Source organism: Colossoma macropomum, unplaced genomic scaffold, assembly GCF_904425465.1.
Source record: "Colossoma macropomum unplaced genomic scaffold, Colossoma_macropomum, whole genome shotgun sequence".
Taxonomy (NCBI): Eukaryota; Metazoa; Chordata; class Actinopteri; order Characiformes; family Serrasalmidae; genus Colossoma; species Colossoma macropomum.
This window is the reverse complement of record NW_023494802.1, coordinates 35,550,647-35,577,430: the sequence shown is the minus strand read 5'-3', so window position 1 is coordinate 35,577,430 and position 26,784 is coordinate 35,550,647. Positions and strand designations below refer to the sequence as shown.

At 39.2% G+C, this 26,784-nt stretch overlaps 2 protein-coding genes across 2 annotated transcripts in view; both read left to right on the top strand.

Moving 5' to 3' along the window:
* Positions 1 to 4,728: 4,728 nt before the first annotated feature.
* ednrab (endothelin receptor type Ab) lies at positions 4,729 to 17,360 on the top strand. Its single transcript, XM_036592290.1, is given in 9 exon segments — positions 4,729 to 4,898; positions 9,089 to 9,334; positions 9,336 to 9,653; positions 11,627 to 11,754; positions 12,829 to 13,027; positions 14,233 to 14,385; positions 14,605 to 14,738; positions 15,654 to 15,762; positions 16,338 to 17,360. Coding segments are annotated over 8 exon segments (1,356 nt in total). The 5' UTR covers positions 4,729 to 4,898; positions 9,089 to 9,151; the 3' UTR covers positions 16,470 to 17,360.
* Positions 17,361 to 22,453: 5,093 nt separating this feature from the next.
* The window catches only part of LOC118822749 (transmembrane protein 184C-like), a 31,756-nt gene continuing 27,425 nt past the window's right edge, over positions 22,454 to 26,784 (top strand). The window contains exons 1-2 of the mRNA XM_036592014.1: positions 22,454 to 22,570; positions 22,749 to 22,879. Coding sequence (XP_036447907.1) covers positions 22,454 to 22,570; positions 22,749 to 22,879 — 248 coding nt within the window. The remainder of the gene's footprint in view (positions 22,571 to 22,748; positions 22,880 to 26,784) is intronic.

The window sequence follows — 26,784 nt, the reverse complement described above, 5'->3', positions numbered from 1 at the left end:
TGAACACTGACTGGAAGGTTATGCCAAAGCTGAGGGGCTTTGTGTGAAAAGGCTGTACTCCCTGATGTAAGTTTATAAATTCTACTAAAGTGCGGAATACACAATAGAAACACCAGAAGAACAGGGTGAAAGGGGGCTAACAAAGTATGCAGAGAAACAGATGGACTACAGTCTGTAATAGTAGAAATATAAAATGCCTTTGTATAGTAAGTGGAGCTGATAAAATGGACAATGAGTGTAGAAACAAGGAAGTGGCTTTAATGTTATAGCTGATCGCTGTATGAATGCATGGATTGGCATCAAAGTAGCATGTGAGTGCAAACATTGTCAACTGTAAACTGTACAGAAAGACTGAGGTCATACCACAGCATTCAAATAATTAAAGAATTAAAGCGCAGGCGCGCAGTGATGGTGAAGAGTGTGCGGTCGGTCTATGGTGGATGTAGGAATGGGTCTAGATTAGTTCAGGTGGATGTTGATTGCCTTGGGGCAGAAGCTGTTGCAGAGTCTGGAAGTGGAGGAACGGATGCTCCTGTACCTTCTGCCAGATGGCAGGAGAGTGAAGAGTCTATGAGAAGCGTGGGAGGGGTTATTCACAATGTTGGAGGTGGTCTTGTCAGTCCAGACTTGAGCTGTAACCAAGGTCTCCCAGTCTGAAAGTCCAGGATCCAGTTTCACATCGAGGTGTTCAGGCCCAGCAAGCTCAGCAATCAAATAAGCTGTGGTATGATTGTGTTGAATGCTGAACTAAAGTCTATGAACAAGATTTTAACATAATTGTCTGTCCTGTCCTTCCCAAACTCCTTTTTTCTATCTGTATGTATATAAAACTCTTCAAACATGAACAATTATTACTGTACTAATGTTTATTATATAATTAAGGATGCAATTAAGAAACCCTTAATAAGTGAAACATGCCGCATAAGCACATGATGCTCAGCGTTTTTGAAGAAAAAACTGTGAAGCTTTTGTTTGTTGCTGGTTGTTTAATGTTTATCTGCACAATCAAGAACTATAGGAGTAACGAAAGAGGTCTGTATTGTAGACGCGGCCCACTGCATGACCGTCCAAGACAGGAGTGTCATTTGGTTTTCATTATTTTGGAAATTCATTCAAGACACAACTGCAAGCTTTTTAAAATGGATTTCCACTGAAAAGTGGCCACATACAGCTGATTTGATCAACATCTGTCTTGCTGAGCTGTTGAAACAGCTGCTTAGCTTCCTATGAGCCTTGAGCTACAGGCCTATTAACTCTGAGCTCTGAGGTTTGGCCCATCAGTGGCAGATGTCTGTAACTGGAACATTCACAGATGAAAACTTTACTGCAGTGATGTGGATCCAGAAAGACGGCACTAATGGAATAAACTAGATGATGTTGATAAAACAGGACTGGTCTGAAGTGATATGTATCAGTTTTAGTCTGTGATTGCTTGTGTCCTGTGAGAAGGTTTTTGGGGATAGAAATGAACCACCTGAAATAAAGACAATGCTTGTTTGTCACAACCTTGAGCGCTTTCTTAATCATAATAATGTTTATATATGAAGATATCTGTTGGAAGGAGAGATTTTGAATCGTAAGATTTGGACTTAAGGTGGTGGCAATCATAATGCTGCCCACAGGTCAAGGTTCATGAGGTCATGGCAGTAATTGCTCCCAGCGGTTTGCCTCTCGGCGCAAGACGACCTTTGATCTGCTCTGAAAGAAATGTGTTCATGATTCATTCATTGTAGAATCTGTTGAAATATTGTTACTATGCAGAGGTTTGAGAATGTATCCATCCATCTCTCCATTCATCCGTGCATCCATCCATGCGCCATGGTAAGCAGAATGAAAGGAACAAACAGTATGTGTATTTGTGTGCGTGTGTATGTGTGCATCTCCATGTGTGGTCCACAAGCATATTCATCTTAAAATAAACAAGAACATGCTGTCGCTTTTCAACCACAATGGCTGTGAATCAGATTTACTAGCTAATAACTCTTTCTCTCTCCCTCTCTCTCCAGCTCTCTAGAGACAAGGTCAAGCATCAAAGGTTGACCACAGTTTTGCTGCAGATGTTGGAGAGTGCAGTAGATTCTGAGAACATGCTGATAATGAACTAAGTACAAATTTCATGTAGTCACTTCTGCAAGCCCCACTAATGACATTTGTGTTGATCTGTGTACCTGAGTCTGGATTCTGTACATTAATATTATTTCTATAATATATTTTTAAAGAAGATTTTTTTTCAAACTAATCACCACCTGCCACATCTGTAGCCAAAGTTCCCAAAGATCGTAAAGCTCACTGACTTGAAACACATTTAATTTTGAATTTTGGCTAATTCTTTTTGACCGATAACTGACTGCATTAAGGCCCATTTCTTGTTTTCGAGTGTCATCTTGCCCCTTGGAACTGAGTTAAAAGGGGTAGTGGTTGAAATCTTCCTCTGCGAAATGGAACAATCCTCAAATAAAAAAGAACATTACTTCATTAACAGACCACTAGTGGTGCTCTGTAGGCTACCCTGCCAGTCTGCAGTGATAGCAGAGGAGGGTAACATTCAGCAACATCAATGCTGGTCTTTAGTTAAAATTAGGGAATCATATGCCTTCAAAGAGGGGGGACGCAATAATTGTTTATTATTGCCCACCCCTAATTCCTCAGTGATATGAAGCTGAAGTCAGCTATTCGCCAGCTTCTTGTTCAAATTTTTCTGTTCCACCTTAAACGGAGCAGCAGTTACATTCTGTCACTTCGGGCGTCAGAACTGCTGGACTATTTGAGGTGGAACAGGAAATTTAGCTGGCTAGTTACCGAGACATTAGCATACTATTTCACAACAATCCGTTTGGAGTGTGTCTCTGAAAAACATCTGTTTTGACACTTTGCTCTACCCCTCTATCTCAACAAAAATCAGGACACCCTAGGGGCAAGGAGTGAAATGGGATTGGGCCTAAATGTTAACCAGCAAGCCTAAAATCAAGGATGCCGGGTAGTTCAGAATTTAAAATCTGATTAGTTGAGCCATGTTCAGAGCCACTGTAAAACTTGTGAGCACACACACTAAGTCTGGAATAAAGCAATGTGTGCATATTACCATTATTAGTATATTCACACACACACACACACACACACACACACACACCTCTTCTACACACTTCTCATATTTTTGCGTATGGTGGGGTCCAAGAAAAAAACTGCACCACCCATATCAGCATGGTCTCCTGAGTCAACTGATGCATTTTGGCTGAAAACATTTTTTCGGTCCCCACACCGTAAGTGTACTAACGTGTTGCGGCCCCCACCATGTAATAAAAACAAACACACACATACACACTGCATTGTATTAGTTACAGTAAACATGCACGTACACAGTCATATTCCAGTATACTCAGCCTGCTGAAATGGATTCCCATCAGAGCATTCCCTCTCTAGGGATCTTCCCAAATACGGCCTCTGGACAGGGCGTCCTCCTGCTGACCCCCACCCCCATACGCGGCCTGCTGAGTGATCTTGGTGAATATTCAGGATGCTTTTGGTTGGTTCTTGTTCTAATATTAACAACATTCATGAACTGGTTCTTGTAAACTTACTGAAGGGGTGGGGGATTACTAAAGGAAAAACAGGAATAAGAACTAGTTTCAATAGCAGGGTTTGTGAAAGCGTTTGGGGACTTTGGCTCTCAGAGGAACAGTGAGATGTGAAGAAATTCACCGGTTTGGTGAATTTCACAAGAAACCTGAGATGTCGCAGAAAAAACAAAACAAACACCTTGATTAAAATGGCAAGTTTAGCACTTGAGGCCAGAGTACAATGACTGGACATACGTGAACATTGCAGTGTTTGCAGTTGTCCTTGTTTAGAAAAAGAACTGACAAGCCAAAAGAACCAGAGTGAAGGGGAAGAGAACTATCTAGAGTCTTTCAACAACCAAATGTTTATTTGTTTTTGTTTAACCGGTTGGCGTACTCTGGTCTTTAGAAGCTGCAGTTATCAGCAGCGATGACAAAAGCATCTTGAAATTTCATGTTAATTATTTCCCACTCATAGCTCACTGAGATAAGCAGAATAGTTACGGCCAAAGTGTGGATTTTATACTTTTAATCAATGTTATATATTTGAGTTAAAAATATATATTTTATCATGATTGAATTTGATGGAATGTTATTGTCTTGTTTTGCCAGAAGAAAAAGTCTTCATTTCTTGATGTTGAAAGAGAGACAAGAAGTCAGAAGTTCAGACTCAAAGTTATTGATATAGTATGTAAAATATATGTAAATGTAGTACATTGCATAACTACTATGTAATTGAATATGTAATTGTGCAACTATATTTGAATAACATAGCAAAAAAAGAACTTGCAACTTCTAAACAACTAACTAATTAGCTAATCTTGATCTAATCTGTTGTAAAGTGAGATCTGTCTGTCTCAAAGTTTCTTTGTTGTGTTTTATTGTGAGCTTGAAAGTTTTTGACTTAATGAAATGTGTGTTTCACTTTACTCTGCATGTGGTTGTACTGAACTTGAAATGAGCAACGAGCTTCAAACAGTTTCTGGTTCATATTTAATCGAGGAGGGTGCAGTTATGAAGAGAATTAGAGTATATTACTGTGTGTCTGTGTGGTTGAGGGGGATGGGGGTCTTCCAGTATGTAAAATGTGAAATAAGAACATGCCAGGAAAACCACATCCCACAGATAAGAGAGAGAGAGAGGGAGAGAGAGAGAGAAAGAGAGAGAGAGAGGTTAAAAAGACAGAGAGGGAGGGTCCTATAAGGGGCGTTGTGCAGTTTAACTTCTGTCCTGCTTCAACTGTCAACACACACAGAAACTCATTTTGCTCCATAGCGTGGCCCAAAGGAGACATATTTACTTCACTATAGCTGAAAGACGCTGGCCTGAAACTTCTATAAGGTGAGTGAAAGACATTTACACTAACTGTTCCAAAGTTTGGAATCACTTGTCATCTTAAACCTTTTTTTGTTATTTCATATCTACAACAATAACTTGTATGGGATGTAGTGGAGAGTGGGACACAACCTAACGCAACATGGATAGATCATGCAGTTAAACAGATTTAAGTAGAAAGAGCTTCTCATATTTCCATAGCAACCTTGTCTGTGTATTGTAACAGCAACTGGACAGGTATTCACTGTTTTTGCACCATTAAAGCAAATTTAATCGCCATAAAGTTTTTTTCTTAGGTAACTGAATTGACTTAAAGTCATAGAATTTACACCCATAATATATTATTGCCTTCTGTAGCACTATTTTTATCTATGTAAAAAATTCACAAATACAATTGTTAATATAGTTTGTTTTTCAATCTATTCATTAAAAAACATATTACAGATGTCATCAATTTTAATTGTGTCATTCTGATAGTTCTTCTACTTTGTGGTAACAAAAGAGTTTGACATCTTTGACTCATCCTCTTTTCATGAATCATGTTTTTTCTGATGACTATTTTTGTGTATTTAATTTGGAAAACTTGGTTCAGACAACATCAGTTTTAACTAACCCAGTCCATCTGTTAGACTGAAACCTATCTATGGGCTATGCTGTAACATTTGTATGCAGTCTGCTTTAGGCTGAATGGCTCACGATCGGTAGGTGCACAAAACAAAGTTTGGTAACACTTTATTTGGATGGTCCACTGTAGATGCTTTGTAGATGCTCAGTCTATCTTTAACTAACATTCAACTAAATGTCTATTAAAGGCAACTGAACTTGAAGTTGTGTGTGAAACATTCTATTAAATCTAACCCTAACCTTAAACCTAACCCTAACCATAACCTTAATGTTGATAATCTAATCACCAGAAAGTTTGTTAGTAAAATAAGTATCTGTAGATCTTTTATAAAGGATCATCCAAATAAAGTGTGACCCAAAGTTTTGTAGGTTGAAGGTTGGTTGTACAGATAAAAATGCTTACTTTTGCTTAATTACTCGTAAAAAATATTCAGTAAAAAAAACAAAATATTTTACACAACCAGAGCATTTTTAGATGTTTCATGCAGTATTTCTTACTGAACTTACTTTTGATATACGAGACATTATGAATGTTAAATTTATTCAAACCTTATTCCCACCATTTCATATATGTTTCTGCATAATTTGGTTTATGTCATTGAAAACACAGATTCTGAACTTTTGAATGATGATTCTTAACGGTGTACATAATATTGTCACTGTTGGAACAAAACCTCACATCTCCAAAATGGTAACTTTATAGGGGAAGGGAAAAAAAAAAATGAAAGTTAACATCAAAAATTTTTAGTCCAAGTAATTATGATCATTTCTGTCCATCCATTCATTAATAAACTTTCACACAGTGTAAAGGCAGCTGGTGTTTGCAAATTATATAATGGCAAAAATGGAAACAAGTTTCTGCCTGACATGTTTCAGCAACACTGTTTCTAATAAACGCTAATTAGTCAGTGAGTTAATGCTCAGACACGTATAACATAATGTTACATCTGCAAATAGTAAACAACTGCAGAAGTAGTAAACTACTGTAGGAATTCTTTCTTTCTCTTTGCCAGCTTTTCTTATCTGTTTTCTCCTCGCTCTCTCTTTTCTCTCTCACCCTCTGACGCACATTAAAGCAGAACGATGTTTATTCCTCTATTAATTGTCCATCTTTCCGCTCCTTATCTCCCCATCTCTTTCTCACTAACTGCTACAAAATGACTGTTATTTCCTCTGAAGAGAAACCATCTGGTGTCTCTGCACCACTCACCCAATATGAACTCCTTCACTTTGTTGTGCGCTGTGATTGTAATTCGTGGAATCTGAGTAAAAATATTTGCAGTGTAGCTCAATATTTACATTGCTTTATAGCTTGTAATTTGTTTTGGTCTCAGAGATAGAGATCACGAAATGTAAGAACAGGCTCATTACAGCGTTATACTAGAAAAGAACTATGTTCCAAAAGATGACTATCTTCTGGAATATAATCAACAGCTTAAAATACGTTTATATTAACCTGCATTGTGGATTCTTAAAGGAGAATTCCACCAAAATTCATATTTCAGTTCATAATTCAATCGTTGAGATGTAAACAAAGTCAGAATGGTTTGGTGTGAAATGGTTCATTGTAGAGAAACGTACTGACTCTGATTTCTTTCCAGTGGTGTTGATAGGAACCAGGGGTCACGATACCTACAAATATAGCCATTTTGTTTATCAAATTGCAAGGCAACTGTTTACACAGCTTTACAGAATTCTCTCATTTCTAGTTTCTCAGTTAAGTAAGCAATTTACAATCAGTTTCCCCACTAGCTGAGACTCTTTCCATTACACATTCTCACCAGGCATTTTCTCTTCTTGGGCTTCTAGATGTGCACAGTGACACATCAATGGGAAACTCACAATCTCCTACTACTAGAATGAATCATTGGACAGCTGCGCTACATAACTTTTAAAAGCAACAATTTTTTTACACTGTATTGAACATTTAAAGACACAGAAATCTGAGGGATTTCAGGAGCTTGCTAGTGTTGCAATGGAATACGCATTCACTCCAGTGATGTCACAGCCATTTGTAAGTGGGACCCCGAGAGAAGAGATTGTCAGGTGGGATTGTGTGATGGAAGGAGTCCCAATAAGTGGGAAAATCACATGCATTCAATAATTTTACCTAACTGAGATGCAGAACTAAAAAATGTGAGTTTGGAGAATTTTTAACTAAACTTAGAAGCTTAGAGGTTTGAAATGGGTGAACTCTAGCGTCCTTCAGTTGAGTAACCCCCTTAAAATCCCCGGGCTTTTTACATACTAAAGCTTATTATTCAGTAACTACAGGGACTCCAATACAAACTGTCTGAGTTATTCTTTGGTTATAGAAGTGTGTAATAAAACTTTGGGCCTGCTGGTGGGCCCTGAATATTTAAGGGGTTAATTCAAGATAAGCAGTATAATCAGTTATCTTGCACTTTTAGGTTGAGCTGACTTTCATTTTTTTAACATTGTACAATGTATCTTGTGAGTTTATATATGTATAAGCAATGTTACTGATGGTAAAATTGGGGTAAATCTAAAAAAGTAAGTTTTCTTTGGGTACTGTTTTCCCTCACAACACTCTGCATGTACCTCTTCACCATGAATGGATGGAATGCAAAAAGTGCCTATTTTTGCCATCATATCTTTCTCTTAAATGTGTGATTTCTAAATAATATTGTTGTATTTATTTGATATGTAAATAATATTGTCAAAAGAGTTGAAAAAAGCTACCATTTTATAGTTTCCCTTCACCACTGTGAACAATTCTTTCTCTGTAAGTTTCTCTAGAACAGGCATTTCACATCAAACTCTGTTTTCTGACTTTGTTTATATCTTAAACATTTAGCATTTGAACACCTCTGGTCAAATTACATGTTTTGCTAACGGTTGAAGTAAAAATAAGTTTACACCTGTGCTGTTTATCTGATGGTGACGGTTTCAGTGGTCCACCAGGTCTTGTGTGGTTGTTAGGAGGCCCACTTTCTCTGAATCTTTCCCTGATATCATTCTTTGAACTCCAGTTTTGGAAACTCTAGAACATACTTCTGCACATTTGAATGCATATTTATTGTTTACCTTCTGAGCCCCTTGGGAGAAAAATGTGGCCTGTCCAAAACTATTTTTTTCCCAATGTGTTAAACTCAACATTTGCAGAAAAATGCAATTTTTAAGTTTGCTAACTTAAACTAGACTTGTTAACTTGTTTTTACTCACAAACCCATTAAAACTTGTAGGCTAATTTGACCGGGTTGGTTCAAACCTTTGCACACGACTGTGATTATGTAGAAATTTCGTTAAAGACTTTCAATAATTTGTTCTAGTCTCAGAAACAATGATCATGACCAATCAGCAAGGGTCATCATAACATTTTTCCTTTAGGTGAAATTTGAAATTTTGTTCAATATATTAGAAGAAGAATTTCAGAAATCATAATATTTTCAATATAATCATCTATATTCAAATGAAATTGTTCCATTGTAAATCTAGTAATCTGATCTGTGAATGAACTCAGCAGGATCATTGTAATATAACAACAGAGGAAAGTTCCCTGATTGACCTATGCTTGACTGACTGACCATATTTTTCTCTTTCTCCTCTAGCTGAAGTTTGGTAAAACATCTTCTCTGGCACTCCTGGACTACCATTAACTGAGGTGTCCCACCATGGCCTGGGTCACGGCGTTAATAACAGCCATATCCTGCTTGCTGATGAGCCGGGGCTACTGCCAATCAAACTCCTCCAATGACTTCCTGTTCTCCAATGACCCCGCAGCCATCCATGCTACCCTCTCACCCCTGCCCCTCCTCTTGGAGCTGGAGAGGTCAAATGACATGACCCCCAATCCTGAAAAGCACTCTTCATGCCTCCTCACACTCCTCCTCCCCTTCTTCATCCTTTGTTCTTGGGAATGGTTCGGCTCTTGCCCGTTCTTCTCCCCCGCCACCCTCCTGCTCGCGGGTGACGGCCATGAAACCAGTGTTAAAGTATGTGAACACGGTGTTGTCCTGCATTATCTTCGTGGTGGGCATGGTGGGCAATGCCACCCTGCTGAGCATCATCTGCCAGAACAAGATCATGAGGAATGGGCCCAACGCCCTCATCGCCAGCTTGGCCCTGGGGGACCTCATCTACATCGCCATTGATATCCCCATCATCGTCTATAAAGTAGGATTTTTGGCATTTTGAGTTTTATTCAATCAAGCTGGCTCAAGGCTAGAGTTGTGCAAGAAAAGGGCATGAAATGGAAGCTGAAACATCATGGCCAGCTAGTGTTTTGGGGGCCCTAAACAGGATTTTTTTGGGGGACCCATCTTGCTATCTTAAATTAGAGGCTAATTACATTGACCACCACAAGTTGTCTAAATGATATAAATGTTTAACTGGCTAGTTGTGTATTGCTGATGACTGGATGCTCATGAGAGATTCTAATAAGTTATAATTTATCATTCTGGATCCTGGGGTCTTGCTTATCCAGCATTAACATTAAGCTTAGTTCAGTCTAACCCTGGTGGCGGTCGAGACAACATTTTCACTTTTTTACCATTGTAAATGTTTTTCTTTCTGCATATTCAAGTAGTTTGATTTATTTTTCATTTCAACAGTCCATGTTTCACGCCACTGGCAGTTTGTCAAAAACACCATGCATTCATGTGCACACACGAGATTAATCACAGCCTGTGCATCCATACCTGGATTAACAGAGCAAGTTGTAAAGCGAGGTAACCTGAAACTCTAAAATCTAAGTTGAACCTGCTTCATTAGGGCTTTGTTCACAAATGTGAGTAAACTTACCACATTTTACAGTCCTGATAAAACACTAAACTTGGCGTTTTACCAAGTTATGGGTTTGTATATTTTCTCTGACTTCTCGAAATGAAGCAAAAGCGGTGCTCAGTTTTCTCCTCTGTCTTAAAGATGAATGCTTAAGTGCTGTTTATCTGATGATAACAGACTTGGTTTTCTACCAGGTCCTGTGTGGTTGTTAAGAGGTCCAATTTCTCTGAATCTTTCTCTGATAACCTTTTTTGAACTTCCATTTTGAAAAAGTCCTGTTTTTAATTATTATTATTTTTTTAACTTTCTACTTTCACATACACATGGATTATCTTACTTCTCCTCAGAGAACTAACTTGTACTTAATGACCATCAAAAGGTTAACAAATGATATATTCTGTGGACCTAACACACACAAACACAAATAGATTCAAACTCAAGAGTACTGACAAACTTCACTGTGCATGTAAAGGTACATGAGGGCCTAATGAGGCAAAGCTGGTATTACCTCACCATCTCTAACTGTCTGTGCTTTTTAACCATCACTAACTGCTACTGATACTGAAGTTATCTCAGCAGTAGGTCAGCCTAACATTGTTATTTTGGAACATCTATCAGTGCACCACTCAGCACACACATTGTAACACATACCATAACACACACACATACGCATCAGTTCATTCTCCTTAAATGGAATCCCATTTGTCCAGGTCAGAGATGTCAAACTTGTTTTTTTTGAGCCATAGTTCTGCAGAGATTAGCATTTTTCCATCTGCTAACACTCCCAATTCAAGTCATGAAGGTCGTATTAGATGATGATGAGCTGAATCAGGATTATTTACTTAGGCAGACTGATAAACTCTGCAGAGCTGTGGCCCAGATGGAGCTCAGTTTGACACCTCTAGTCCAAGTCTAGCACAGTCATATGCAAAAGTTTGGGCGCCCTGGTCAAATGACATGTTCTGTTGATTTCTTAAGTGAAAATGTTAGGACATCCCCAGAGAACACACTTCTGCACATTTCAATGCACAATCACTGTTCATATGCTGAATTTAGTATATGTGAAAAAAGTAATAAAACATAAAATGTGGACTGTGCAATATTTTGATGTTAAAATCTGCCAGTTGAAAAATTCCATATTTAACTTTGTTCTCTGGAGGGAGGGGGGGATGACTTATGTACACCTAAAAAATCAACAAAACATGTCATTTGACCAGGTATTTTTCACCTTTGGTATATGACAGTAGGTTCCCACTTGAATACAGACTGTGAGTATGTCTCTGAATTTGCTGGTGTTATAACATGTCACTGAAACAAAGATAGAATTTTAAATGGGTGTATTTTATGGCTGTGCTTCTGTGCAGTTGTTGGCGATGCAGTGGCCATTTGCAGACCAGCCGTTTGGCTTTTTCCTGTGTAAGCTGTTTCCATTCCTTCAAAAGGCTTCTGTTGGGATAACAGTGCTCAACCTGTGCGCCCTGAGTGTGGACAGGTAAAACACACACACACACACACACACACACACACACCATCACAACAGCCTTGCAACAACTTAGCAACCTCCTTGGATACCATAGCAAACTTCTAGCAGAACATTAGCAACCACATAGGACAGCGTGGGAACGACCTAGCAACATTATAACAACCACTTGGGATACCATAGCTATGCCCTAGCAAGACTTTAGCCATCACCTGGAAGACCACATCTATGCCCTAGCAACACTAGAGCAACCACCTGGAATACTAAAACACTGGCCTAGCAGCACCTTTGGCAACCACCTAGGATAATATAGGGACAGCCTAGCAACAGTAATGCAAAGTAGATTAGATATAGATATAAATTATTATTGATATATATCTACAATACCATTTACATATCTCTAATAGATTTCTAATAGCTGCTTGTGTGAATATTAGTGTCTCTTTGAAGAGGAACACAGTGTCAGTGTCAGCTTTGAAAGCAGCTTTTGTCGGGAGGACACAACTGTAACTTGCTGGTTTAATATTGGATGTAAGGATTAATATTGGATGTAAGGATGTAAGAGTTAAAGTGGCACGAGGTGCACAAAAATAAAGAATGGATAATTTGAATATTGATAGATTTGATATTTTACTTAAGGTTTGAAGGCTTTTGTGTGATATTTTGAAATAAATAATAAGTAAATAAATGAAATAACTTTTTGACATTCCAAACAAAAGGGCAGGCTCATACTTTTATGCAGGACTGTATATGCAATAATCATTTGTCCTATATGCATGATATATTTATAAGAAGCTATGCATAGTACAAATTTTCTAAAACTCACATTAACCTTAAACTCAGTAGCCAAGAAGAAATGTTTTTGCCCTTTCAGTTTAAATGAAGACTTGTGGAGCTTTTGTGACTGGACTTTCTTCTTGGACCACTTTCGGTCTGCCCTGTTTTTACTCTAGTTTCCTGATTTTAGGGATTTTTGTCCTAAAAATGAGCAAAGAAAACACCCAAGCCCTTAGAAGTTCTGTGTGAATGTTATTATTGATGCATATATATGTTTGTGTGTGTGTGTGTGTGTGTGTGTGTGTGCAGGTACCGTGCTGTGGCCTCGTGGAGTCGTGTGCAGGGTGTAGGCATCCCTTCTTCAACTGCAGTGGAGATCGTGTGTATCTGGTTGCTGTCCATTGTGTTGGCCATTCCAGAAGCTATGGCCTTTGACATAATCAGCTTCGAGCACAACAATGTGACCGCGCATACCTGCATGCTCAAAGCAGAGACAAAGTTTATAATTGTAAGTACAGTAGAAAACTACACAGAGGCATCATAATGCATCAGTCTGGAGGTGATGAATTAACCCCTTAACAAGTCAGCTTGTTATAAAACAAATAAAACTTTGGGGCCACCAGCAGGCCCTGGCCATTTAAGGGATTAATTGCCTCGCATTTAAAATAAAAAAAGATATAACCTTTTATTGTAATATTCAGTATAGCAGTGGTTCTCAAACCAGTCTTCTGGGAGCCCCTGAGGACCAGTTTGAGAACCACTGCAAAAAAGCATGCATTAATTTTTTTGTCCAAAAGTAATATTCTCAAGCCATTTTTTAAAGTCAAACAAATACTGTGTGTATTGTTTTTATTGTCTATATTTCACTATTTTATAAATGCTTTTTCCAGTTACATTCATGTTCTCAGTGGACTAATGCACAGTTACTGTTTATTCACTGAATTAAACATATAGGAAACTCAGCAAATAAATATAGATTGTACACAAAAAAGTTTCTTGATAACTATATGTGTTCCTTGTAGAAAACATGCTCATTTTTAAAATAAAAAAAAAACGTCATTTAACAGGGGTGCTCAAACGTTTGCAAACAACTCCAACTGTGAATAGCACCACATTTAACAAATTGAACTGAATAGTGATGAAGTTTAAGATGCATGAGGGGGCAAAGACCCCTCAGATGGACTACTGTAACAACTGTGTTCATAATTGTTGACACAAATGTTGACAAAACAGAGTTTGTCATCTCAATTTGACTTTTGATGTCTACCTTCTAAATGTTCTACCATCCATTAGCCCCACATCACAGCAAATGCTATCAGTCCAGTCATGAAAACAACCGTGGAAGAGAGTTAATTTAGAATATTTATAGTATTTTGGACAGCAAGCAAAATTATCAGCCAATATAGTGAGAAAAGTTCACTTAGTAAAATTTTTCAAGTAAAAAATGTCTAGAAGTTAAATAATGTAATAATATTCTCAAAACAAGAAATATTAGACTTAAAATTAAATATAATGATATCCTTTTCTGCAGTGTACACAGTTACGTCACTTGTTTAAGAATTAAAAAAGTGTACTGTCTTTTGCCTGGAGCCCCAGAATCACTAAATCCACGCCTGACTTCACCTAGGTACAATATTGCAATACTTTGTGAAACCACTGCTTAAAACTATACACCATTCCCACATAAGTGTGTTTTTGTGTGTGTCTCTGCAGTTTTACAGAAATATAAAGGACTGGTGGTTGTTTGGCTTTTATTTCTGCATGCCGCTGTTATGTACAGCCTTCTTCTACACTCTGATGACCTGCGAGATGCTGAATCACAGGAAAGGAAGCCTGAGAATCGCTTTGAGTGAACACCTCAAACAGGTGAGTCCCTCCGGGATGATTCATTGAATCAGCTTTTTTAAACATATCTCAAAGAAGTTAATTATGTAGAGATGATTCAGTGAACTGTCCATTGTAAATACCTCAAAGGAGTGAATCATTTAGAAGTGATTCAGTGAATCTTCTTTAAGAAACACTTCAAAATGGTGCTGCATTGAGATGAATTATTTGTAAATGAGTTGTGTGTGTGTGTGTTGGCAGAGGCGTGAGGTAGCGAAGGTAGTGTTTTCTCTGGTGCTGATCTTTGCTCTGTGCTGGTTCCCTCTGCACCTGAGCCGCATTCTGAAGAAAATGGCTTACACTGCAGAGGACACTGGACGCTGTGATCTGCTTAAGTAAGACACACATACGCATACACATACACAGACTAATAAGATTCTCCAGCAAGTTTCAGCCTAATCTCCATCTGTATCATACAGTTTATTACTATATACATTCATTTTGACCAAAGAACAGAAAATCTTAGACTCTAAACCAACTTAAAATAGAAGCCAATGGGCAGCTGCTTCTTTTAAAAGTTAATTTTAAATCAAAGGGGTTTCTCTTCTTTACTACACCACTATTTTTATCCATGGTGCTTGACTATAGGACTGAAATGATGCAATAGATGACATTAAAGTCCAGTACCACCAACTTTGAAGTTTCACAAGTCACCAATAATTAATTAGTTGAAATGTAAACAGTCATTCTGAGTGATCTGATGTGAAATGGTACGTTGTAGAGAAACATACTTCCTCAGATTTCACAGTGGTGGTGATAGGAACCAGAGGTTGATGTCTACAACACAAATATGACCATATTGTTTACTATCCAAAGTGACCAGTGAACATACACGAGTCTTCTGAGTTATTTATCTGTAACGTTGGTGATGGTAAAATTGTGCCAAATAAGTTTTCTCTTGCACACTTGTTTGCATAACAGCACCCTGCATGTACGTCTCTATCATGAACGTCAAAAAATACATTTCAGGACAAATATGTATCTCAAAACTCATAAAAATATCTTAGACATCAAGCAGTGTGTTCACAACCATTTCATGTACTAGCTTTCTGTGAGGGAGCTTTTAGAGGCATTAAACTCTTTAGCCATCTGGTTCCTATTACCACTACTGTGAACAATTAAAGGAATTCCCCCAAGTGCCATGAATTTGGAGTGTTTTATCACTTCTTCTGTGAATCCCAGTGTTGATATATTGTCTCTCTCTCTCTCTCTCTCTCTCTCCCCTCTGTGTGTGTGTTTGTGTGTGTTAGTTTCTTGCTGGTATTTGATTACTTCAGCATCAATCTGGCAACCATAAACTCCTGCATCAACCCCATCATACTCTGTTTTGTGAGCAAGAAGTTTAAAAATTGCTTCAAGGTACAGATACTCCTTCTTTATCCCCTTATCTCTCACCCTTTTACCACTTTACATCTCTCATTCCTCTCTTCATCTCTTTTTCTTTCTGCTTTATGGTTTACCTCTTACCCTCCTTAGAAATATTTCATTTCTCACTTGTGATGAAGGCCTATGGAAAATGTGAATCTAAATAGTTTAATTGATTCCACATTTCTTTAAAAGTGGTAGAGGAGATATTTTATTATGGTTTGAATATGATGAAAGGGTGTTGTATGTTCAGTTTTGTTTTATAAAAAGAACTTTAAGGATTTATAGGAAGAAAAACCTGATTTCATTTTTTTCTGTTTTTACTACTTCCTAACATTATAGCCAAAGGAAAACATCTGAAGTGATGATTCAAAAATCACTGCTGTCAGAATAAAACCTCATATCTAAATTTTTGTCATTTTGTACTTTTTTACAAAATTCGAAAATGCCCATGGGCCTTCACAACATGCCAAAATTTCATGATGAATGGACCTACAGAAAAGCTCCAAAATCAGTTGAACTCAGGCAGTTTTCCTCATTTTGAATCTCTCTCTCTCTCTCTCCCCCAGTCATGTTTGTGCTGTTGGTTTTATTCGGGTTCACTGTTGAACAGCACGGGAACCAGTAACCTGTACAAAAACCCTGACCTCCACAACGTCCCTACAGATCGCACAGCACTACGCAAAGCCAGCTACAACTGATCCTGATACATTTTTACAACATGCGTTTTTGCTGATGCTGCAAGAGAAACTGATTACACTGATGAGCACTGGCTATGGACACGCCTGAGGTTTGTGTAAAGAAGCTATGGCCTGACACTGAATGGGTCACTACAAGGAATGGGTCTTTGGACTGCACTGCAGTGTGACTATAAAGCAGATGTTCCACTCTGACCACTTCATTCCATCCTTTCTCTGAAGGTTACTGTCCTTCTTTGTTTACTTGTCTATCACTTAAAATCTTCATTGACTGTTAATACAAACCACACTTCATTGATTACATTGATCAACAATGACTCACACTATAATCATACAGAAAATTACTGTATTTTTGGCTGCTGTATTAATATTGTTTTTTTTGTATTTAAAGGGGACTTTGGAAAGAAGACTTTAACTCTTGTATTGCCATAGTTACTGCCAGTGCTAGCAAAAGCACGGTGCAACTCGGTATCAATTATTTTCACTTATAGCTCATTGAAACAAGCAGGGAAATCCTGTTCAAAGTATAGATACTAAACTTTCCATTGAAAAAAATAGAATAGGAGATTTCGATTATGATTAAAATCTGAAAAGTTACTGCAGCTTTGCAGAAACAAAGAAAAAACATCTGTATAAAGACCTGTATGTTTTTATACATGCCATTTGTTGACATCGATAAAAATGAAGGAAAATGTCTCAATACAAGTGTTCTCAATACAAAATGTAAATATAATGTAAATGTATTTCATTACTTTATTAACAATGTAATTAACTATATAACTATGTAATTACATTTGAATAGTATACCAAAACATTAGCAATAACTCTAGTGTTCTAAAGCTTAACCATAACAGTAAACCAACATCTTCAAGAAGAAAAACAACATATCATCACTGTTGGGACAAAACTCTTTTATCTCCCTTTGATTTATTAATTAATTATTATTATTATTATTATTATTATTATTTTAATTTTTTTTTACATCATTTGAAAGCACTAGCTGTCCTTTATATTATGTGGAAATGTAATGATCAAAAATGCTTAAAAATTACTTAGAATAAAATCTTGTTGCATTAAATTACATTAAACATTGAAGGGGAACTCCACCTATTTTCCAAAATTTCTGCATAGTTAAATTGTGAAGATGTAAACAAAGTCAGAGTGGTTTGATGTGAAATGATGTGTTCTAGAGAAACCTTGTAGTGAAAGGAACCAGACGTCTGACAGAAATATAAAAACAATTGGTGAAATTAGTCTTTTATGTGAAGTTACCATTTGGAGATACATGATATTATCTGACAGCATCAATATATATTCAAATGACCAAACTCTGTACATGATGCACGACCTTTGTCTAAGTATATTAAGTTATTCATCTTTGTGTTGGGTCATTGAGTTGGTGTTTAAAGGTATCATTTACATAGTGTCACGTGTTTCAAGCATCTTGTTCTGGCTCCTATAGGCATTTCAATGTGTCTGCACATTAGGGTTAATATAGGACCACAGTAAGCTGTAATTTTCTCACCACTCTATGATGTGCCGTGCAACGCCTACTGCTGTTAAATACCTTCATTGTTTGTTAAGTTTTTTTTTGCATCATTGTTGTGTATTTAAATGTTTGTTAAAAGGAAAATATGTGTCTTGTATCCATAAAAACTGTTGGCCAGTCAGTGTTATACTGTGTTTTACTGTGTCTGGTTGTTCATTTAAAAACTCTTTATTAAAACAAGCTGAAGTAAATCGTTTTGCCTCTAATGAATGAGATACTGAATCTGTGCTGAAGATTAAGATGCACAACTTTCTGTGTGTCTGTTTCTACCAGAGCAATGGAAAGTTAATCTTGTGTGCAGTAAACTGTGTTCCGGCCTCTGCTAGCCTCCTGTGGAGAATAAAGAGTGCAGTTAAAGAGCCACCACAAGCGGAGCTTTCATGTAGTTAACTAATCAAAGTTGTGGCTTTGAGCATATGTAGTTACACATGTTAGCAATTATACGCTTATCTCGCTGCTAAACCCCATCCACTGCCTCTATCGCCCTCTCTCTCTCTCTCTCTCTCTCTCTCTCCCTCTCTCTCTCTCTCTGTCTGCCTCTTTCTCTCCTCACCCTGTCTCTCTGTCTCATACACGGTCTCTCTGTTTCTCTCTCTCTCTCCTCTCTCCGACTGTCTGTCTCTCTCTCACTCACTCGCTCACTGTCTGTCTCTCTTTCATACACTCACTCACTGTCTGGCTCTCTTTCACTCGCTCACTCACTCACTGTCTGCCTCTCTTTCCCACACTCACTCACTGTCTGGCTCTCTTTCACTCACTCACTCACTCACTGTCTGCCTCTCTTTCACACACTCACTCACTGTCTACCTCTCTTTCACTCACTCACTCACTCCCTGTCTCTCTTTCACTCACTCACTCCCTGTCTCTCTCTTTCACTCACTCACTCACTGTCTGCCTCTCTTTCACTCACTCACTCACTCACTGTCTCTCTCTTTCATACACTCACTCACTGTCTGCCTCTCTTTCACTCACTCACTCACTGTCTGGCTCTCTTTCACTCACTCACTCACTCACTCACTGTCTCTCTCTTTCACACACTCACTCACTGTCTGCCTCTCTTTCACTCACTCACTCAGTGTCTCTCTCTTTCACACACTCACTCACTGTGCGCCTCTCTTTCACACACTCACTCACTGTCTGCCTCTCTCTCACTCACTCGCTCACTGTCTGTCTCTCTCTCACTCACTCACTCACTCACTGTCTACCTCTCTTTCGCACACTCACTCACTGTCTGCCTCTCTCTCACTTACTTGCTCACTGTCTGTCTCTCTCTCACTCACTTACTCACGCACTGTCTGGCTCTCTTTCACTCACTCACTCACTGTCTGGCTCTCTTTCACTCACTCACTCACTCACTCACTGTCTCTCTCTTTCATACACTCACTCACTGTCTGCCTCTCTTTCACTCACTCACTCACTCACTCACTCACTGTCTCTCTCTTTCACACACTCACTCACTATCCGCCTCTCTTTCACACACTCACTCACTGTCTGCCTCTCTTTCGCTCACTTACTAAATCAATCACTCAGTCAATGTCTGCCTCTCTTCCTCTCCTCAATCTCTCTCTGTCTATCTCTCTCTCTCTCACTGTCTGCCTTTTTCTCTCCTCACTCTGACTGTCTGCCTCTCCCTTTCACTCACTCACTCACTCACTCACTCGCTTGCTTGCTTGATCAGATGTCTGCCTCTCTTCCTCTCTTCAATCTCTCTTTCTCTCTCACACATTGTCTCACTCTGTATCTCTCTCTATCTCTGACTGTCGGCCTCTCTCTTTCACTCACTCATTCACTTACTGCCTGCCTCTCTCTCTCTCCTCACTTACTGCCTGTCTCTCTCTCTCCTCTCTCTCTCTCTCTCTCTCGCTCACTGTCTGGCTCTCTCTTTCTCTCTGATGGTCTGCTTCTTTCTCTCTATTTCACTGTCTGCCTCTTACCCTCCTCTCTCTCTCTCTATTTAACATATATACAGTGAAGGGTTTGGGGGGTCAGGGAGGTAGGGGTGTGGAGTGTGTTACTGTCCCTCAGGATGTGACAAGTTGCCACATATTTTCGCAGCGAGAGATGCTGTGCTGCCTTCTCCAAGGAAGATTGGTAGTTTTTCAGATTCTGTTAGAATTTCAAAATTTGGGAGAATGTTTTTTAATTTTATTATGATTTTTTTTCGTTTCGTGCAAATTTGAATTTTTCACACTGAAGGAGGAAGTGCAGCTCTGTCTCGACCTCACCGCTCTCACAGTGACCGCACAGTCTTCTCTCTCTGGGCAGCCAGGATTTTTTATATCTGCCCATTTCTATGGCCAGACTGTGGTCACTGAGCCTGTACTTGGTCAGGATCTGTCTCTGCTGTGGGTCTCTGACGGTGAAGAGATACTCTGCCAATTCATACTCTCTGTTTAGGGCCTGATAGTTCTGTAATTTAGACTGAGTTCTGGTTTCGCTGTCCCAATGTTCCAGATAGGTGTTTTTACTGTGTCTGATAATTTGGTTTACTCTGATTGGACTTTGGTCTGCTGTGTGTTAGGGGTCAGTGGGTTAGTTAGTCTCAGAACCAGCTGACAGAGGGGACTGGGTTTAGGGCTGAGCTCTTGGGTTTTAAGTGCTTTATATTGTAGTGAATTTGGATTACTGAATTTTAGATGCTGCCAGAATTTTAAAGCTCTTTTCTGAATGGGTATAATCAGTGAAAATCGGCCTAATTCTGCCCTGCATGCATTTGTTGGTGTTTTTCGTTGAACTTTTAATATATTTCTGCAGAATTCTGCATGCAGGGACTCTGTGGGATGCTTGTCCCATCTAGTGTAGTCATACGTACTGAGTGGACCCCATACCTCACTTCCATATAGCGCAATGGGCGCAATTACACTATCAAAAATTTTACACCAGATTTTGATTGGGATGTCTGTTTTGTGGAATTGTTTCCTGATGATTCACTCCCAGATCAAAGTTTCCTGAGGCACTGATTTACAGTCCTAGGTAATCATAACGTAACGAGTGCTCTAGGGTGGTGTTTCCTAGAGTGAAAAGGTGTCTGTTTTCCTGAGATCTGGCTTTTTTCTGGAAGATTACTATTCTAGTTTTGTCCAGATTGACTGTCAGGGCCCAGTTCTGACAGAACTGCTCCAGCAGGTCCAGGTGCTGCTGTAGCCCTTGTTCTGTGGGTGACAGCAGCACCAGGCCATCTGCATAGAGCAGGAATTTCACTTCCGTGTGGTTTAGGGTGAGTCCAGAAGCTGCTGATTGTTCCAGTAACACCGCTAACTCGTTTATATAAATGTTGAACAGGGTTGGACTCAAGCTGCAGCCCTGTCTCACCCCGCGCCCCTGAGTGAAGTACTCTGTTCTTTTGTCGCCGAGTTTAATTCCACACTTGTTGTTCAGATATATGGACTTGATGATGTCATATACTTTACCCCCTACACCACATTGTAGAGTCTGATAGAATAATCCAGTGTGCCAAATGGAATCAAAAGCTTTCTTAAAATCAACAAAACATGCAAATATTTTACCGTTGCTGTTTTGGTGGACGTGCTGGTTGATTAGGGTGTGTAGGGTGTAAATATGATCGGTAGTGCGGTGATTTGGTAAAAAGCCAATCTGACTCTTACTCAAGACACTGTGTTTGGTAAGGAAGGCCTGTATTTGGGCGTTAATAATACAGCATATATATATCCTCTCTCTCTCTCTCTCTGTCTGCCTCTTTCTCTCTCCCCTCTCTCTCTCTGTTTTCCACTTTCTCTCCTCTCTATTTCACTGTCTGCCTCTTTCTCTCCTCTCTTCTCTCTCTCTCTCACTCTCTCTCTCTCTGTCTCTCTCTATCTCTCTCACTGTTTCTCTCACTCTCCATGCTTCTCTCACTGACTCCTTATTTCTCTCTCTCTTTCTCTCTTATGCTCTGCCACTGTGTTTCTGCCCCGCTCTCTCTCTCTCTCTCTCTCTCTCTCTCTCTCTCTCTATGCGCTGTCTTTATTATACACAAGCCCCCATACACCCCTCTATCTAGAACTGAAAGGAACACAGTACAGTGGAACAAAACAGAATAGATTAAAACAAAAAGGAACAGAATAAAACGGAAAAAAAGAACAGAACATGCCAAAACAGAACAGAATATGAACAGATCAGCACAGAAAACACCTGAACATGGGCTGAACAGACTCCTGAGTGTGATCGTCTCTGTTATATAACGCCTAAATCCAACTGTTCATCTGCCGTGATCGGAGCAGAAATTCTCGCGCGCTCCCGCGCCGTTTCCCCCTGCGCGCACGGAGCTCGCGCCCCGCCCCCCTCCGCTGCTCTCCGCTCGCCATACGTCAGCATCGCTTCCGCTCGGAGCTTCAGCGCAAAAGCGAACTGCCGAAAGCGAACCGCTCGCGCAGGATGACCGGAGAAGGGCGGTAACGCGTGCGTGCGCGCGCGCGCCTATTTTCATCGTCGGGACAAGATGCCGTGCGCGTGCGGAAACTGGCGGCGCTGGATCCGGCCGCTCGTCGTGCTCGTGTACGCGCTGCTCGTGGCCGTGGCCTTGCCCCTGGGCGCGTGGGAGCTCCACAGGGCCGAGGTGTGTCTCAGAACGGGAGATTGTGAATATGCAGATTATTACTTAGTGAGAAACCAGCGAGCAGAACTGTGCAGAACCATGTATATTACACACTGTGGCTGTGGGAGCAACACTGAAGCCTCATTTCTCTGGTTAACTGTCATTGCTCTGTGTGTGTGTGTGTGTGTGTGTGTTGCAGGTTGGCACACACACTAAGGCGTGGTTCATCGCGGGTGTGTTTGTGTTCCTGACCATTCCCATCTCGCTGTGGGGCATCCTCCAGCACCTGGTGCACTACACACAGCCTGAGCTACAGAAGCCTATCATCAGGTGCAGTACTCACACATTCATGTCCATTCATGTTTCTTAACTAGCTTTCTTCTCACAGCAGGTGTCACTGGGTAGTGGAGTCTGTTCTAGAGACAGTCTGAGCATCCTATGTATAGAAAACTGGGCATGGGGAGTGTAGAAGTGGGTGGCTTTGCTGAATCGGCCGGGTAAACTGAGGCTCAGCTGTAAACTGAATTAGATCCTGCTGGAGCTGCTGGTGTGACATGTTTGCCCAACAGAGACATGATGGTCAGGAAGACAGTCCAGAGAGTTTTTCTTTCACAGTCTTGCCTCAGATAGGGCTGACCAGTATGTTAGTAAAGGATAATGCTATAATATACAGTTTTACTATTGTTATATGCAATATATTATAACTTAATTGGCAAACCATTAATGCAACAATGTTCAAGACTTCACTGGATTATTTTGACAGTCAGATCCATGAACATTTGGGCATTGACAAATTTATTGTTGTTTTAGCTGTCTACCACTGCATATTGGGGTTGAAACGATCCCAAAATGCACATTTTTAGCTTTAGTTTGGGGTTATTTACATCCAAATCAGGTCAGCAGGGTAGAAATTACAGTCATTTTCAAACATAGCCCCCCCAGAACCATAAAAGAAACTATAATTTTTAATACTTGGTTGCAAATCCTTTGCAGTCGATGACTGCCTGAAATCTTAAGACGTCTTCAGTTTCTGTTTGATCCTGGGATGTTTCATCTTCAGTTTTGCCTTCAGTAAGTGAAATGCACGCTCACTTGGATTGAGGTCAGGTAACTGATTTGGTCGGTGCAGAACATTCCACTTCTTTGCCTTAAATCATCTTGCATTGCTTGTGCAGTATGCTTTGGGTCATTGTCTATCTGTCCATCTGTCTATCTGGCTGAAGCAGTAGATAATATAGCCCTATACACAGAATTCACCCTGATGCTTTTGTCAGCAGTCACATCATTGATAAATACAAGAGACCAAGTTCCCCATTGGCAGCCATACACACCCATGCCTTTACACTACCTCCACCATCAGCCATACGCACCCATGCCTTTACACTACCTCCACCATCAGCCATACACACCCATGCCTTTACACTACCTCCACCATCAGCCATACGCACCCATGCCATTACACTACCTCCACCATGCTTGACACTTGAGGTGGTATGCTTTGGATCATGAGCAGTTCTTTCCCTTCTCCATTGTCTTCTCTTCCTATCATTTCAGTTACTAGTTAATCTTTAAACTGTTCCTAAGATTGTTGTTCCAGAATTGTACTGGCTTATATGTTTTTTTTTATTTCAGTCTTCCTTTTTTTGAGGCCCATCAATGGATTACATCATCTACCATCTGTATTTATGGAACAGCTGAGCAGCTAATTGGAGGGGTGGGTGGGGGTCTAGGTATGAAAATGTTTGTAATTCAGACACTGTTCACCCAATTTGTATTTGGAGGTAAATACCCTGAAATTAAAGCTCAAAGCTATATTCTGTATGTGTTTTTTGTAATTTAGGTAATATAAACTCCAAAGTACTGTGGTAAACAGCTAAAATAACAATAGCTTTGTCAATGTCCAAATATTTATGGACCACCAGAATACCCACAAAAACCCACCAGGAATATCTGAGGATGATCATCATGTTCCTAGCACACAGTAAAAAATACAGTGATTGAAGGCACATGCGGTTCAGTACATCTACACACTTGAAAATGATGGTTCTTTAAGGGTTCTTTGATAGAGGAAATGGTTCTGTGTAGAACACTGAACACTCAAAGACCCTTTGCATGATTTAAGGGTTCTCTGCATTGTTAAAGGGATCTTCAGATTGATGGACAATGTGCAGTAGATGGTTCTATACAGGACCTTTTCTTTACTGAAGAACTTTTTAAGTATGCAGGACAGTTTCCATTTGCTCCAGAGGGTGTCGACAAAGCCTAGAGGCCTTTTCATAATGAGCCTGAGTTTACAGCCAAAAAATAAAATAAAAAAAAAGGCAAAACAAAAAGCAGGTTTTGAAAACGTACACAACATTAATGTCGTCTTTCACATCCATGCTCAAGGTTACTCACGGTTTGTTTGCTCTGAGCTAAAGCAGAGTCTCAGATTCAGTCAGACTTACAGCGCCAGCTCTATAGAGTTTCAGCTGTGAGTTGTTGTTCAGCCATGGTTTTGCATGGTCACTAGCTCATTGCATCCATTTTACTTATCGCCATTTTTAAATCTTATTGATATCTTGATTAGAAGAATACAGTTAAAAGAGCATAGGTTTGGTTCCTGACTCACTGTGCTCCAGCCATTGCATGGATTTAATTTAATGATGGATTGATTAACTGAACTGTCATAGGGACTTAAAAGAGACTGTCATAGAAATAAGTGAATGAATAAGACTAAACTGACAGTACACTATGAAATCCTAAAAAAACCCACCGATGTGTATAACAAGGCAGTGCACAATGAGAGACAGCAGTACTTCTCCAGAATTATTACTCATAAATTTAACCCTGAAACCACCGAAGAATCCTCAGCAAAATGTGAGGAATTCGTCTTGTTTTTTTAAATAAAATAATTGACATTAGATCTAGCATTCAGTTTGTGGTTAGTGGTGTATTAAGTCTAACAGTCTATTGGTCAGGGAGCTTTTATTAAAATTTAAGTTGAACTCCATTCTGTTATTTCTCAGATAAAGTCCATTACATGGGCCTTGGACTCAGTTCCAACTTTTTTTTTGTTTAAACAGGTATTTGATTGTCTGTAGTATAGTTTTAAATATACACTCTTAGCAAAACGTGGTCTATATAGCACTGAAAATCTGTTCATTAACTCCCCTTTTGGTGCTATATAGAATCATTTTTAAAAGGGTTCATTAAAGAAGCATATACATCTGGTTTTCCGTCATACAGAAGAACTGTTTAACCATGAAAGGAACTATGTATGCATTCATATGGTTCTTTGAGTGTTCGTGGTTCTATATAGAACTACTGCTTTTACTAAAGAACCCTCAAAGAACCATTTTAGAATGTGGCTCTTCAGAATCAGTTTACTTTACAGACCCACTTAAACTTTCCAGTTGAGAAACTTAGAAATTTGAACCCTCGTATTATGAATAATAACATACATAATACATAATAACATTTTCAGATCTGTCCTTAATTGGAGAAAATAATAGAGGAAGTGGTACATAAACAGCTTAATGTTTTTTCTCAAAAATGACATCATCTATGAAAAATTTCAGTCAAGCTTTACATCAGATCATGGTACATATACAGCCTTGGTAAAAATAGTTAATTACGTCAGACTGAATACTGACGAGAATAAAGTATCATTCACTGTCCTTTTTGGACCTTTTGGGTGCTGCATTTGGCACTGTAGATCCCTATTTACTTTTAGACTGACTTGAAAACTTGTTGTGTATATAATACTTTCACACATATCTGTTGTTACCCTTGTTGAATTTGTATCTGGAAAGCATGACATTAGCTGTGGTGTACCACAAGGGTCCGTCCTTGGGCCACTCCTTTTTTCATTATGTGTGCTGCCACTCAGCCATATCATCAGTGAACATGGAGTCATCTTCCATAGCTATGCAGAGGACACTCAGCTATGCATTTCTGTGGCACCTGAGCATAAGAGCATAACTATATCCAAAATCCTTCTAATGTGGAAACATGCTTGGGTTTTAATGATCCAGAAACATGCTACTTGAGTGTGCACATTAAAATGTTGTGACAATATGTCTATAATAATACTTCTAAAAATTAATCTAAATTATTGGAATAATTTACCCTTTTAACTGGTGAAAAAACAGAAGCAGCATGTTAAATATTTAATTTTTAATCTTTACTCTGTGAAATATACATAATTAATTTTCTCCATAATAATTCAGATTCCCATCAATAAGCTCTCAGTA